The sequence below is a fragment of the Mesitornis unicolor genome, unplaced genomic scaffold (assembly GCF_000695765.1).
Source record: "Mesitornis unicolor isolate BGI_N332 unplaced genomic scaffold, ASM69576v1 scaffold5407, whole genome shotgun sequence".
Lineage (NCBI taxonomy): Eukaryota > Metazoa > Chordata > Aves > Mesitornithiformes > Mesitornithidae > Mesitornis > Mesitornis unicolor.
Window position 1 is genome coordinate 39,971 of NW_010194216.1, and position 15,305 is coordinate 55,275.

A 15,305-nucleotide genomic window follows, 5' to 3' on the forward strand; every position below is an offset into this window, starting at 1 on the left:
CTAATGCCTTTTTTAAACTAATCCCACCCCCCTGGCTCCCCCTGGATACTGATATGCCCATCCCTTTCTAGTACTGCTGTAATTTATACAGGAGTGGCAGTATAGTGAATAGTTTTCCATTTTAATCACTCCTTTAAATGTTATGTTCCTGGAAAATGAGGCAATGCTCAGTGTTTAGCAGATGAACTTTGATTTTTTTTTTATTTTTTTTTTTTTAATGGAGGCCCAAGTATCTTTTGATGTGCTTTATGGTTTTTGTGGCATGTCGTCAGAGCCCCACGTTCCAGATACAGGAGTTCAGTGTATTTGCTGAGTATTCATACTAGTATATTTTACTAAGAAAACATCTGAGATTTGCCTGGCTTGGTGAGGAGCCTGAAGTCAACCTTAAAGATACTTGTAAGAATAAACTCAGAATATAGAGTGTTTGTTGGGAAGAAACACCCTAATAATTCACTTAAAAATATGATCATAAGATTATAAAAAATAAGGGTGAGAGGACCATAGAAATGTCTGTCTTGAAGCAGGGCTGAACTCGGTAACATTCCTAACAGATTCATCCAACCTTTTTCTGTCATCTCATTATTGGAGATTTCTTTGGCCATCTATTCCAGTGTTTAATGTGTAGATCTGGGAGAATTTCCTTACTGACCAAAGCACACTTTCTTCCTGCAATTTTGAATCTGTGATTATTTGTATTATACTTTGAGAGACGGGAAAGAATTTCTATCCCTCTTTATGACTGACTCTCTCTTTAAAGATCTCTTAACTGTTTCTGAGCGCTAATATCCTGCATTCCCTCTTGCATGTTCGTTAACACCTTGGCTGTTTGTGGTGGTAGTCTTTGGGCTCTCTGTGATCAATCTCTTGGTAAACAGTTCTAGTACCAAGTGTAATTGAATTCCTTAAGCCAATATATTAGAAGTGTGTTTAGTCCTGGAAGAACAGGTTTGTACGTACCAGCTACAACTTTAAATATCAGAAGATCATATAAAATACATGCTGAACATGTTTGTCATTTAGTTGGAGGTTCTGTGGGAAATGGTAGTGTCTTAAAATCTCTGTATCATTCAGTGATCTTATATTGTTGTTGGGTGATTTCTCTCTAGCAAGAAAATGGTCTGCCATGCTCAGAGAGATGTGTGTCTGTCCCAAAGGCCTGAAAATGCTGGTTCATATGCTGCATCGAGAACACACCAATCTTTGTCTCTGTGGAAAGCTGCACAATGAGCTTTTTTAAATAAATACCTATATATAAGAATACATAAAAATCTCAGTGTTCCTTGTTGGATTAGAAGCAATATCTTATTAGTGATCATAATTCCTGAAAACCTGAGATGATGCTTCATCTGAAGAGCTTGAAGAAAGGTTTGGCAAGTTTTGTTTGAAAAGCCCATCACAAAAATTGTCCCTGGATTGTAAAAAGAAAAAGAGAATTGGAATGGAAGATAAGACAACTTTCTTCATATTTGGAACAACTGAGAAGTGTGAGATGAATATCAAGTACCAAATACGGGAAAAGATACTGATTTGAGATGGTTATTGTCTGATAATGTAACCTTATCAACCAACTTTGCTTGATGTTTGTACTTGTTTCTACTTGCATGTGTATGTTCAAGTTTTAATTAAAAATATTTGACTTGAAAGCTCTATAGCGCCTTTCATCTAAATATGTCAGGAATTACAAGCATGAAGATTTTCGACATTTGCATGACAGGTTCTTGAGGGAGCCCTTCACCAGAGCACAGCTCTGCAGTGCTGCCAGCTGCGAGAAACACAAATACTCTCACTGTCTACCATACTATTACTTTTTTAAGAAGCAGGAGAATGGCATTGTGGTTTATTCATGTCCACCATTTGAAGGAGGTATGGATAGTGTCTGTATTCATTTAGCAGGAGACCAGCGGAGCTGCAGAAACTATACCTGAATGCCCAAACACAATGTTTGTAATGTGAAGAGTGTCAAAGTGGGCAAAACCTTTGATTTACTAATGTAAATGCTGTTGATAAAGGACTGCCTGCCACAACCTGCAAGATTTCACTCTGAAAATATTACACATATGGACATTAATTTCTGAATTGCACCAAAAAAAATCAAAACAGGAAAGTCAGGGAGCCCTGTGGTATTCCAGTTATGAAAAAGACATGGTATTTTCATGAACTATCTGGAAATGAGCAAGAAACCTTGTCCTGCCAGACCTCCACTGAGAATGGTCTCTATAGATACAGAGTATCTCAATGGCTTGGGGTTAGTGAGGTGGGCTATGCTGTACTGTTTGGGGAGAATTAAATACAAGGTCATGTGTGGGCACACTTAGCAATGAGAGAGACTGACAACCAGGTGGTACTTTTTATGGTTCTGTAATAAAATCCTTGGTAGGGGGAAGAGATATCTACTTAAATTGAATTTAACTTCGCTGTGGTTACCTTGGAACTAAAGTGCAATAAAGTATTTCCTATTGTAGGCTGCAGAAGAGGTTTCTACTTTTCCTCAGGAGGCTTTTAAATTGTATGTTGAACAGTGCTGCTTCCTCTTGAACACCCTGAAAGCACAGCATTTGGTATTGCTTGTCACTGTTAAGTCTCACAGGAGAGTTTTTCTGCTATCCTAAGTGTTATGGTGCAAAATTCATATTGATGTGATGTTGGTGTTACAGAGTATGTAGTAGCCCAGTTTCCTGATAGGAAATGACTAAAGGCAACTAACACTATTCAAGTGCATTACAAAGAGAAAGAGTGAGGTTTTCAAAAGAAAACTAATTTAATGCATTCTCTTAAATGGGGGAAGCGTGCAGATTTGTCCAATTTAATGTTTTGAGAAGTCACAAATGCCTTTGTTAAACAGTGTTTGAGGTTTGGCCACTTGGAACAGATCTTTAGTGCAGAGGTGTGTGTGGCTCCGAGTTGGGAGAAGCCTGACTCTGTAATCGAGGAGGAGGTAACGTGGGTTGTCTGTGTCCAGACTGTACAAGAGCTTAGGGCAGCACACGAGAGGGATTCAACTTGCCATTAGTTTTAAGCTTCAAGGGACATGAACTGGAAAAACTAGATGTGATGTGACAAGGGTAGCTCCAGTTGTACTGGTTTCTGGTACCCAGTACTGGCTTTCAGTGCCATAGCTGGTGTCTGGCTGAGAATTGTTCCTTCAGGAGCTTTGAGCTGTCAGAATTCAGTTTTGAATCATTGATACTTTTCAACAGGGGCACTTTCTCTTGGTTTCTCTACGTGCCCAGTCTTCACTAAAATTCTCTGTACAAAATATTATCCCAGAGTCTGGCAACTGAAGAAGGAACCAGGAAACTCAGCTCAAAAACATGTTTATTGACATCTACATTAGATGTATATTGCAGACAGCAACATAAAAATGAAGATACTTCTGGGAGTATTGTATATATCCAATCCAGAACCTTGATTTTGCTGTAGCTTTGATACAGAATTTACTTTTTTTTAATAATGAACTGGTGAATGATTGTGCTAGGAAAAACAGGCACTCACCATTTGATATCTGATCAACTGTGTTTCTGTCGCTCCTTGTGAAACTTCAATGTAGCAGGGGTATGGCTAGGATCCTTTTAACATCTCTTTGGCCAGTCCTTCTCCATGCCTTAGTTCTCCTCACAGGCAGATGAGGAGATACTTAAGGTAAGAGTTCTTTTAGGACATGGGATTAAATGTAAAAAAAGCAGCTAATTCCAAGACATTTTCTTCTTCTTCTTCTGACTTTTCGTACACCATTAGGCACAGAAGAGAAGATAGTCATCACATCATGGCTCACTGAAGGAGCTTAGCAGTGTCATTTTGTCACAGGAAGGGGACTGTTTCTGCATTTTACTTATTTATTGCTCAGTCTGGGTGCTCTTGTGCGAGGTAAGTTTGCACCATGCAAAAGTTCCAGGCTGGGAAAATAACCCATAATTCACTGGCCAGCACCAAAATGTCGTTTCTCTTGTGAGAACGGGGAATGCTTTGCTTGTTTTACCACTTCTGTAGTCTGATGTAGCTCATTTCTGTGTGTACTCTGAGTCAAAACTAGACTGTTAGTATGTCTTAAACCAGTTGTTTAGGTGAGTTACCTATTGATAGTGCAGTGTATTCTAGCCTGGCTGGAGAGCATGACGTTTTTTTAACTACTGCTATTATTGGATTTTTTTTAAAAGACTTTTAAAGGTCTTAAAGGCCTTTCAAAAAGATGTCTCCACGTGTTTCTCATTGGCATTTGACAGATAGAAAACAGATCTTCAGCTGTTCAGAAGCAGTGCTTGGTCATGTCACTGGGTTGTGGGGTATTTGGCAAGTGATTAGGCTTCCTGTTCCCAGGTCCCCAGTCTGTCAACTGGCCCTATCAAAGTGGTAAAGCATTTGGAGGACCAGTCGAAGAGAAATAGCTCATTATTAGGGGTTTGCCTGTAATATATGATTGTGATAATTGTAGAGAGAAAATACTCATAGGTATTAGATGATAGTCTTTCTTCTTCTGCATGGTTTTTGCTTTACTTGCGGGGTTTTTTTCCCCTCTTTGTTAAATAGGGAACACAGTTGTCTGTGCTGAAATCTTTTTTACTATATTCTATCGCAGTATCAGTAGAAATACAAGTTTACATATGAAAACCTATATAGCTGATGAATAGTAATTTCTCTTGTCCTTGAAGTGAAGATGAATTTAATAACCTAAAGGATGTTTCTCCTCCCCCTTAACTACAGTGATATTTTAGGGGTACTAATTTCTAGAAATACTAACTTAGACTGGTAACAGATGAAGAGTTTCTCCTTTCTTTAAAGAAATCAATTACAATACATTTTTGGATTGAGATTTCACTGCATGATTTAAACCTTCATCATGCTACAGAGAATTTGAGTTATAGTGCATCTAAGAAAAGACAAAAACATTTTGATTCTCTGTGTTATTTTTACCCAAATCAGTTTATTTTCTTTAAGTTCTTTATCCAGCATGCACATCCCTTTACTATTGGGTGATTTTGAATTAGCTTTATAAAGATTACATGGATAGACACAGCATTGTCGTCGTTAATAGAAACCTGTGCAGTGAGCTCTATGGGCTGCAAGATCACTAACAGTGCCAGTGACAGTGAAGTATGGCCTTATCGAAAGGAGAATTCATAAGAGGCTGCCCTGGGACACTGCACCACTGTCCTTCTGTGTATCCGGACAATGTTATCTGTCCTCTCAGTACGGAGTATCAAATGTCTGTCACAAGTACAGAAATTAATTTAATGTCACCTGAAGACATGCAATTAATCTTTTAGAGGTTTTCATAATACCTTTACAGAAAGAGTTGCCAGTTTGGCGGATTTGGATTTTGGGGTTTAGCAGAAGATAAGGAAAATTAATTTTTCATCAGGGTTAATACAAGCTAGCAGGGCCACAAAGGCTGAGAAAAATGGTTTGGGAATTTGTCAAGTGTTGTCACTCTAGAATAATGCTGCTTAACGTCTGATAGGTGTAATCAAGAGTTGAGATTTCTATAGAGGAGGATTAATCAATTTGCTCACTACAGAATGCAAGTTGGTGATACCATTCCTTCATGGGGTTTAAGAATGAAAATAAGATTTGATCTGTCAAATTGCAAGCTGCTCTGACAGTATCAATAGGCATTTTTATCAGTACATTTTAAAGCATTTTTTATAAATAAATTTGTCCTGCTAATGTTGGTGGCAAAGAAACTTCATCTTCATTGTAAGAGTTGTCATAATGATTATGATAGAGTAGAGAGCTTCAGCTTGCTAAATTCAAGCAGTTCTTCATAAAATTCTGCTTTTAGAATTTGTAATCTGATATTTGACAGAATGGTCTTCATATTTCTCAAAACACTGACTGTATAGATACAGATACAGTGAGAGAGTCTCGCTATTGAAAAACAGCCTCAATAAGTATCAGGGGATCGGTTCTAAAATTCATGGCTGTTGAATGGAGTAGCTTTTTTGTTAGCCCAGATCAGACTGTGCAGACTCTTCCACAGTAGAAATTAGAAAACCATTTACCATGTAGATCAAATCCTTTTGTCTTGATCTTTGAGTTTTAATTACAGTATTTGAAATTGACTTCTTATTTTGGCACCACTAACAGTCTTGCAGTACTTGAAATGTGATAGTTTTTTACTTTCCCCTGAACAGAACTCCTGCCATTTTCATTACTGCAGAATTAACTCAATAATGGTAAAGTTTCATTCAAGAGAACTCTTTCTTGGCTATATACTAGGAAGGTAAACCTTTTGTAAACTCAAATAATTCAGAACTTGAAGGTCAGAATGATTTGTAATATAGAAATAAAGCAGTAGACAGTAAGAGAAAAACATTCTTCCTTTACTGGTTTGCAGACAAAGGATGAAAACTCGCTTTTCTGCAGAGGACTTTTAGAGTCAATTTGCAGTATAAAAACAGAGCTTGTATCTATCAATCTCAGGCCTCTGTGGTGGACTAAGAAGTATTCTAGCTGGTTTCAGCACTTTGTGCATCAAAGTGTATGAAGCAGGCCATGTGATAAATGGGTGCATCTCTGAACAATCTAGTGTTGCCCTGTACGTTCCAAAATGCTATAGAAAAGAAACGGATAAAAATGTATTTTCACAAGAGAAGACTTGACATTTTAATACCTCCTTCTGTTGCAGCATATTTAAATATGGGTATGGCGGTGATGTAAGCTAATGAAAAATTATCAATACAGAAATTGCCTTTAGGAAAAGCAAAAGTTGATTTCAAATAAGCTAAAACTGAGACATTTTAAGAAGAACAGATGCTAGCAGGTTAGCTTCTATGATTTAGATGTAATTTTGGGTAGCTTCTGCGATGCAGCTTCAGTTCACTTCCCTGCTTGCCTGTAGCTTTGTTTCAATTTGCTGTCCAGGTGCCAGCTTATTGTATACCTCATTGGTGAGAATCAGGAGTCAACATATGCAGTCATCTTTACAATCATACGTTGTTTCCTCCAAAATGTTAATGTGCTCACGTAAGCGTGTGATCAGTAAGAGATATTCTGAGGTTTTATAGCTTTAAGTCCAGATGTTAAAAGCTCATTGTGGGTGTTTTGCTTGACTGAGTTCTTCACTGATGTGCCTGTAGAAGCTGGTACCAGGGCCACCTGTATTGCTGACTTGCAGGGAGCGCTGTTCGACCTTGAGCACCAAGTTGCTCTCTTTTGAGAAGCGGTGCTGCAGAATCATCTCTGCTTTCCCTCTCGAAGTCATCTCAAAAAGCAGTAGATGTTCACAGCAGTAGTATAAAGGAAGAAGTTGATCCAGCTGCTCTTTTCCCTTGTTGCAGGAGCAAGCAGACCTCGCTCCATCCCCTTTTCTTACCCCATAGACTTTCTTTATTGTTCTGTATAGCTTTTCTTATTTCTGAAATGTATGAATTTGTTAAGAAGTCTGGAGATGCATCTGCCTTTTCAGACTTTTGCAGGAACATCATGCTAGCAGTGAAGCCCAAAGGTGACATTTGAGACCCCAGCAGGGAACAAACCCCGTCAAATTTTTCATCAGTGTGAACCAATGTTATGTGCTTATACCTTTGACTCTGTTGTGTGTTTAGTTTTTTATTTGGTGATAACTGGGCTTGGTAGTTAAATATTGGGTGGTTGTTGACCATCTTAGCCTTTTATGGGAAACAATCATTTACTTTTGAAGTTTCAGTAATGAGCATGTTGGATGTGTTTAGTACCCGAGGGCTTCACTCTCATATGCTCCTCCTGTGGGCTGGGATCATGTTTTGGTTTGGAAATAAATAGTTGCAAATATTTATGGTTGGTTGTCACAGCAGGCAGCTGAGATTAGATTTTAACTCCCAATTATTGCGTTTAAATTCCTTCTAGAATTTTTTTGTTCCTTTTAGTTTCATCATCTTCCAGCTGCTGTAGAGTTGAATAAAAGAAATTATCTGATCAGGGCATAGGGTGTATGGTGATGCTGATATTGAAACTAATACTAAGATGAGGATTTAATGCTGATTTCCTGGTAAGGTTTTGTTTGTATGTATACATTTGCGTTTTGCGGGAGAGGAGTATAACTGTTTATATTTTTGAGCACTAATTGAAGAGAGAGACTGAAGAGAAAGCTTTATAATTTCTTAGTAGTTACTGCTCTCAAAGGTTTATTTACAACATTTTCTGTGAGGCCACAGAGCCATCCAGTTTAGCAGAGAAAAACCCCATATGTGATTAGAAGTGGAAAAACTAGATGCAATTTTCTATGGCTTTCTTGCTTTGGACACTGTGGACAGAAGCACTTAAGTAGGAAGAGCTTCAACGTTTTCCCTGTGACAGATTGTGCTTTTAAAGCGTAGATGGTACAAGGGAGTGATGGAGCTGATTTGTCTGGGATTTCAGTAGTTGAGTTCTTGAGAGGTTGTTGCCTGTATATACTTGATACTAAAGAGGACCTGATTTAGGGATATGAATTGTGAACTTGCAAACATGAGACTATCCTGTATATCACCTGTACCGGGCTATTTATCTTCAAATGATAGCAGGGAGACTTAGTAACCAGTCCTCAGTAGGTGTTGCTTTAGTTTTTGTTTAGTCCCAGTAAAGAGGTAATGATTTGTATTCTCAATCAAGATAATCTCACTCTTAGACCATAAACCTATTCCTTCTGCAGCCTTGCATTTTGTCTCCTTATCCACAAGAAATGTGCCAGTTAGTATGAAACCCTCTGATTCATGACGTGTTACAAATGCAAAAGGAGTTTTGACTTGTGATTATTTAAGGAAAGAGAAAAAAAAACCCTATGTAAATAAAGATGCTTTCATAATTATTTTTTTCCCTTTAGACGTGCCTTTTATTTGAGACCTTTTGCAGGGTTACCTGAGGTTGGTTATGGACAAAGCCTTCTCCCTGCAGATACAATGTTCAGTGGTATTTGAGTTCTAAGATTGGAGTCCAGTTAAAGTATAGATACTACTGTTGAAAATGTGCAGTAATATGATGTGCTTTATAGATGCAAAAGTATCTGATCTTTTGTTGGGCTCTGCTCTGTCTTGCTCCATGGGATGTTTTTCGGTGATTTATCTCATCTGGATGGTGGGACACAAATTCAAGAATCACCTGTCTTGTCTGTAGAAAAAACTGAACTGTTTGGGTAGAGACAGTGGAAGGAAATAACTTCTCTTAGTGCTTACAGCTGATGCTTTTCCTGTGCTTGATTGCACTGAGAGAGTGGAGAGAGCTACATTGGATGAGAGAGGGACTGAAGTGATGTTTCTTTGTGCTTGTGATTATAAATATCTATAACAAGAGCTTTATGAAACAAAAACCCCTTGGGGAAGAACTGTTCTAAGTACAGCAGTGGAAGAAGATTGCTTAACAGGCTGCTGGTATAGAAGATGGCAGAATAAATATGCACTTCAAAATAAATACCAGTTTTTAACTAAAGAGAGGTTGGAGTTTTAAAGATGAGCAGAGTATTTACCTGGTTCTTCCAACCTTCACAGCTCTTTGCTCCTTCTTCTGCAATGGAAGGAGCAAATGGAATTCTTAAAAATAATAATATAAAAAAATAGTTAAGAAAACTAAAAGAATGCACACTTTAGTCCACATGTAACCCTAGATGCAGCAATGGTTTGGAAAAAGAAGTGAGAACACGTCTTTATATATGAAAAGGCATTATTGAACATGGTAGTGGTAATAAACTCTGAATGAAGTAAACTGTACTTCAGGTACTGTGGATTTATTTTAGATTGAAGCGCAGTTTCCAGGCTGAGCCCTTGCGCACGCCTGCCATGGCCACTGGTTTGCTTCAGCAGGCAGAAACCGCTGGGCGTCCTCTGTGCGTGGAGCGAGCTGGATGTGGCACGAGGCTGCCCAGGGCGAGGGTTTGCGGTGCCTGGACATTGAGCCGCCTGTTGTGTTGTTGATTTCAGCAGGGGGGAGAGGATGCTGGCTTTTTTCACCCAGAGGGCCAGCCCCAGCGGCCTCAACATCCCCCGGAGCAGGAACAGCAGCCAGTGCGGAAGGTCACATTGACAAAGGGAATGCAACAGCAGCAGTACCAGCAGCAGCAGGCACAGATCCATTCACCAGCTCCTCAAGGAGTCAAAAACATCCAGGGAATCCATCAACCTAAAAAGGTGATTTTTAGATGCGTATTGCTGCTAGAAGTTTTACTGTCTAGCTGTGTTGCTCTAGTAATAATGAGCATTCTGTTTGTCAGTTGCTAGCGCAGGGCTGCGTGACCCAGCAGATGCATAATTCCATATAAAGCTTTTAATCTAGAGAGACCCGGTTGTCTCCAGCACAGACTGGAGAGATGCCTGCGGGTTGTTTCATTTGCTGACTTTCTGGCCAGCACGGTACTTCCTGGAGGAAATGCGTGCATCCCAAGATAGCTATTGCAGGAGATGGTATCCAGCATGCTTTCTGGCTTTAAAACTAAGAGTTTTTCTGAAGTTGTGCTTAAGCTTTTTTTCCAGCTGTTTCCTGCATACGTAGGAGCTCACAGTGTCTGTTTCAGGATGCTCTTTAGTCAATCCTCAAAGTTGGTACTGCTTAAAATAGTTGGTGATCTCGTAACTGGATATTCTCACTGATAGTGCACTGGGAGGAGGCAGGGAGAGAATTTGGGTGGCACTGGTGTGTGCCTGCTCTGCATTTGCAAACTATTTCACTCCCTGAAAATAGCTTGTATTTTGGCTTTCAAGTTTTTTCTGTGGTTTGAATTGTTGGCCTTAGTGTTCCTTCTTCGTGTAAGGATAAAGTTTCATTGCTGATGCAGAAGGATGTGACAATTTGTTACCCTCCATAGGCTTTTCAAGTAGCAATCTAGAAACTGTGTTGAGTGTTAACTGACTGTTAAGTGTTAACTCTGTTTAATGTTTGTTACTCTGTTTCATTTGTTATTTTTTCTATCTCCAACTGTTCAACTTTTAATTTACAAGAATTAAATCCACGCGTTTCCTGCTTTGGAGTATACTGTGGTGCCAGATCCTCCAGGATTTGGAGGAAAGAAACTTTGAAACATTGTTTTGAAGTTATTTACCATATGCATATTTACCATGTGCATCCTGATAAGAACCCAAGAGTTGGTAGCAATAGACACAAGGCACTTGAAGCAGTTTGCTGGTCTAGTGGGTACATTAAATTTTTCCATGGGTTAGAATAAAGTAGGGGGATCACTGGCTGGTTTTTTTTTGGTCAGACTCAAAATACAGCAGCTAAACACATGCTGCTAATGTCATCAGTGTTGAGAACTGGGCTATATAATTTGGTCTGAGACCCTCCATTACTTGGTTTGTGTTTGCTGACACTGAGGCTTTTAGCTTCAATTACATATATATTTTCATATATAACCCAATGTTTAACTTGCTATCCTTCTTAAAGAGGTTTGTATAAGCAGTGGATGAATATGTTAATAAGTGGCCCTTCAAATCAGCAAACAGCAACAAGCTGTTTTAAATCAACGTGTATTTTAATCGAGTCTTTAAGTAAATCACCAACTTTTGTATCGTCTGTCAAATGCAGTGTGCTGAAGCACTAGGTAAGTAAATCAAAATACTGTTGCTTTTGTTGTTGGCAGGTCATTATGCACGGGAGAGGCAGAGGAGTAGCAGGCCAGATGGGCCGAGGACGCTTGATGCCAAACAAACAGAACCTGCGAGTGGTGGAGTGCAAACCTCAGCCCTGTATCGTGTCAGTTGAAGGGCTTTCTTCATCAACTACTGATGTCCAACTGAAAAACCTGCTGATGTCAGTGGGACCCATTCAGGTAGGTCAACCTTGGCTTAGCATTTTTGTGCCAAAAGGCTTTCATTCTGGAAAGCTCAATTAATTCCCTGACATTAAATACAATGTGTGTTTATTGGTAATTTATGTTTGAAGGCACCCTCACCCACACATGCTACACCTGGTAGCAAAGACAAGGCTGTGATGATATTGGTGGCATGGGAGGGGCGGGAGGAAAAAAAAAATGCAAAAGTCTCCTTCATTTTGGAGTTCTTTTACTATCTGTTGTTTTCTAAGACAATACCAACATGTCTGTTCTGTGAGGAAGTTAAAGCCAAATGATCATTTCAAAGCAAATATATTTTTGGTTGCTGTCCCTGTTTGACTTGCACCTACCCTCTTTTTTAACATTTACCAATTCTTGTCATTGCTATTCTGGGGTAAGAGCACTTAGTGACCACTACCCAGTGGAGACTTTGTACTGTGGAGCACCATCTACTTTTTCAGATAAAAACGCGGTCTCCTTTGAAAGATTTTATTTATCCTTTTTGTTTTTAGGAAGTTCTTTTAAGGAGGGGCCTGTGAGCAAGGCTATGACACACACACACGCGCGCACACACACACACATACTGATATCTACTGTGAAGCTTCTGTTCATAATCTCCTTCCTGCAACTGATCATAGAACCATAGAATGGTTTGGGTTGGAAGGGACCTTAAAGCTCATCCAGTCCAACCCCTGCCATGGGCAGGGAAACCTCCCACCAGACCAGGCTGCTCAAAGCCCTGTCCAACCTGGCCTTGAACACTGCCAGGGAGGGGGCACCCACATCTTCCCTGGGCAACCTGGGCCAGTGTCTCACCACCCTCACAGTAAAGAATTTCTTACTAATATCTGGTCTAAATCTCCCCTCTCCCAGTTTAAAGCCATTACCCCTCATCCTATCACTACCTGCACTTGTAAAAAGTCCCTCCCCAGCTTTCCTATGATGTATCAGTTAAAATGACTTTAGCAAAACAGAAGTTTTTTCAAAGCACTGAAGGCTTAGGAGGCTGTGTCTGACTTACTGTTAGTATACTTGGAAGTATCAGTCAATGAATAATGAAACATAGATGAGGAAAAATGTTTTTCTTTCAGTTTTGGGTGCTCTTTTTGACAGGATCAATGTTTTCAGACAAATGCAATGCATGAATTGGAGCTATCCTGTGAGACTTCTTTTTGAGTGGGATCATCTCTCTGTTGCAAAACACTGTTCTCCTAAAGATGTACATTCTACCTCACTTCTTCCCAGTTTAGAAAATGGAATAATGTTTATTATGTTGTAAATTCAGAGAGGTTTAATTTGTTTGAGAGACCAAAAATGCTCTCACAAAATACTTCGTCTCTTCAAGTTCTGTAGTACTCTAGGAAATTATTCATGCAGATCCAAAGCACATTTATTCAGTGTTTACTTGCTAAATCTTGCATGAGAATATTAGAAGGAGCTTAATAGAAGCCCTGCTAGGAAATACTCACAATTGAGAGAAGTTATTGAGAATGTGCTAAAAAATTTATTCAGTACTTGCTGTTTCATAGCAGACTCCAAAACTCTGGTCTCTTAATTCAGTGTCGCAGACCAATTTAAAAGGGTGTGCTTATAGGAAAAAATTAATAAGTAATTTTGCAGTGGGATTTGATACAGCTCTGTGCCCTACAGAACTTGCATTCTTGCAGCAGCATCAGCTGTACCTTTGGAAATTATGGTTTCTAAATCATCATCAGGGATCTGATCACAGAGATCTTGGGTAGTGCAGAGCTCTGATCTTCTGAGATGAAGTGTTGCAGCTTGATGAACTGAAATAGGAAGGATTCAGGGAGATGGCTATTATGAGAAAACAGCAAGGTGAGACATTCTAGCTGCTGTTTTCTGAAATTAAGCAAAGTGCCTAGGTTTTTAGCTGGTTCTTAAGGAGTTCAAGAGACTGAGATGAGGGGAAGGGTGAGTCAGTTACAGTTGACTCTATCTTTAAGATGTAGGATATCCTGACTTTAGCTATTGTCTGTATTCAGCAAAATTTCCCTTAAAGAGCCAAACTGAGACATTGGCTTATTGAATTTTATTTTTCAGGGTTGGGGAGAGGATGTGTGTCAAACTCATGGTTTTTTTTCACAATTGTAAAAGACATTTCAAATCTGAATCAGAACTTAAGGAGTTATCTTCCTGCCTGGATAGTGTCTTGAAATGACACATGTCAGTTATTCAACACACACATGCCTGGTTGAAGGTAAAGATTCCCAAAGTATAGGATATATACCTCTAATGGTAGGCAAGCATCTTGCTTCAAAGTGATGTGCAAATGCAGCTCATAAATCTGAATATTGCATCCTGTGTATCTGTTTCTGCTGCAGTCAAGACATGAACATGAGAATAGCCACAGTGAGACATAGCTCCCGGGAAAGGGGAAGAAATCCTTCCCAATGGTAACAAGAACAGATCACAAGCACATTGTCCCACCTGGTACAGGAGCTCTGCTGGATCTGCACCTTCCATACTGGGTCAGTGGGAGGGGAAGAGATTACTTTGTTTTTCTGGGTACAAAAGAGTTGGATTTTTATTTTTAGCTTTGTCATGTCAGTATCATTCTCGAGGTGCAGGTACCTTTGCACAAGCCTTGGGAAGGGAAGTTGAAAAAATTTTCCTCAATTATGATGGTCAGTGCCTGTAGCTTTGCCATCAGCTTGCATTGAGATGATGCTTCTGTGAGCGAGGGTTTGGGACTAGCTGGGCACACATAAGAGAAGATGAAGGAGACTTTTACAGTTGAAGTTGGAAATTCAGTATTTTTTCCCTTCTATATGCTAGAAATTGAGAAAATAATCTTTTCCCATATATGAGCTTTGAAATACCCTCTATTGCCTAGTCACTGAAGACTTCCAATTCTCATCCTTCCTTCATTTAAGCTGCTCTTCTATTAACAGAGGAGGAAAAACAAAGCCATTAAGATTCTCAAGATACTGAATAGAAGAAGATCTTTGTGGTTTCAGGAACAGCTCCTTAGTTGTAGCTGCATTTTACAACCCAAACATGATTAAATTAGCAGGAAAAGTGCTTCCTTTCAACATATGGTTTATTGTCAGACTCTTTCTGGAGAGGATAAGCTTTTAGATACAAATTAGGTACTTGCAGTAAAATTTAAGTGCTGAATCTAAAATAATTATATATTATAAATAAAATTATGCATTCCAAAGTGTTGGAAGGTACAGAGGATTTCTGAGCAGAGGACCAAAACAGAGACTCCTGGAAACTGTGCTGGAGCAGTGACATTCAGTACACACCCATCCAGAACCACTTGCTAAAGTAGGTTACTAATAAGTTGCAAAAGTTATGGAAAACCCACCATTTTTTTTAGTGCTCTTGAGTCTTGGTTTAATATTTATACTGTCTAAAGAGGCTTGTGTTCAGCTAGTTATTGCCACCTTCTGATTGTTATTTCTTTTTTTAGGATGGTGGCAGGCAGAGGACATAATTTGCTAGATCTCCAGATAACTTGACTACTGAGTGATTGTTCTGTGGAATTGTATTTTCTAACATCAAATGGTTGCAAACATAAAACATCAGTGCAAAATCTCAGTATCGCTTTGTGCAGATTTAAGATCAT

At 39.2% G+C, this 15,305-nt stretch overlaps 1 protein-coding gene across 1 annotated transcript in view; it reads left to right on the plus strand.

The window, feature by feature from the left end:
* Positions 1 to 15,305, plus strand: part of RBM33 (RNA binding motif protein 33) — a gene marked incomplete at its 5' end in the record, with an annotated part of 60,163 nt that overhangs the window by 36,035 nt on the left and 8,823 nt on the right. The window contains 2 exons of the mRNA XM_010187716.1: positions 9,870 to 10,076; positions 11,522 to 11,710. Coding sequence (XP_010186018.1) covers positions 9,870 to 10,076; positions 11,522 to 11,710 — 396 coding nt within the window. The remainder of the gene's footprint in view (positions 1 to 9,869; positions 10,077 to 11,521; positions 11,711 to 15,305) is intronic.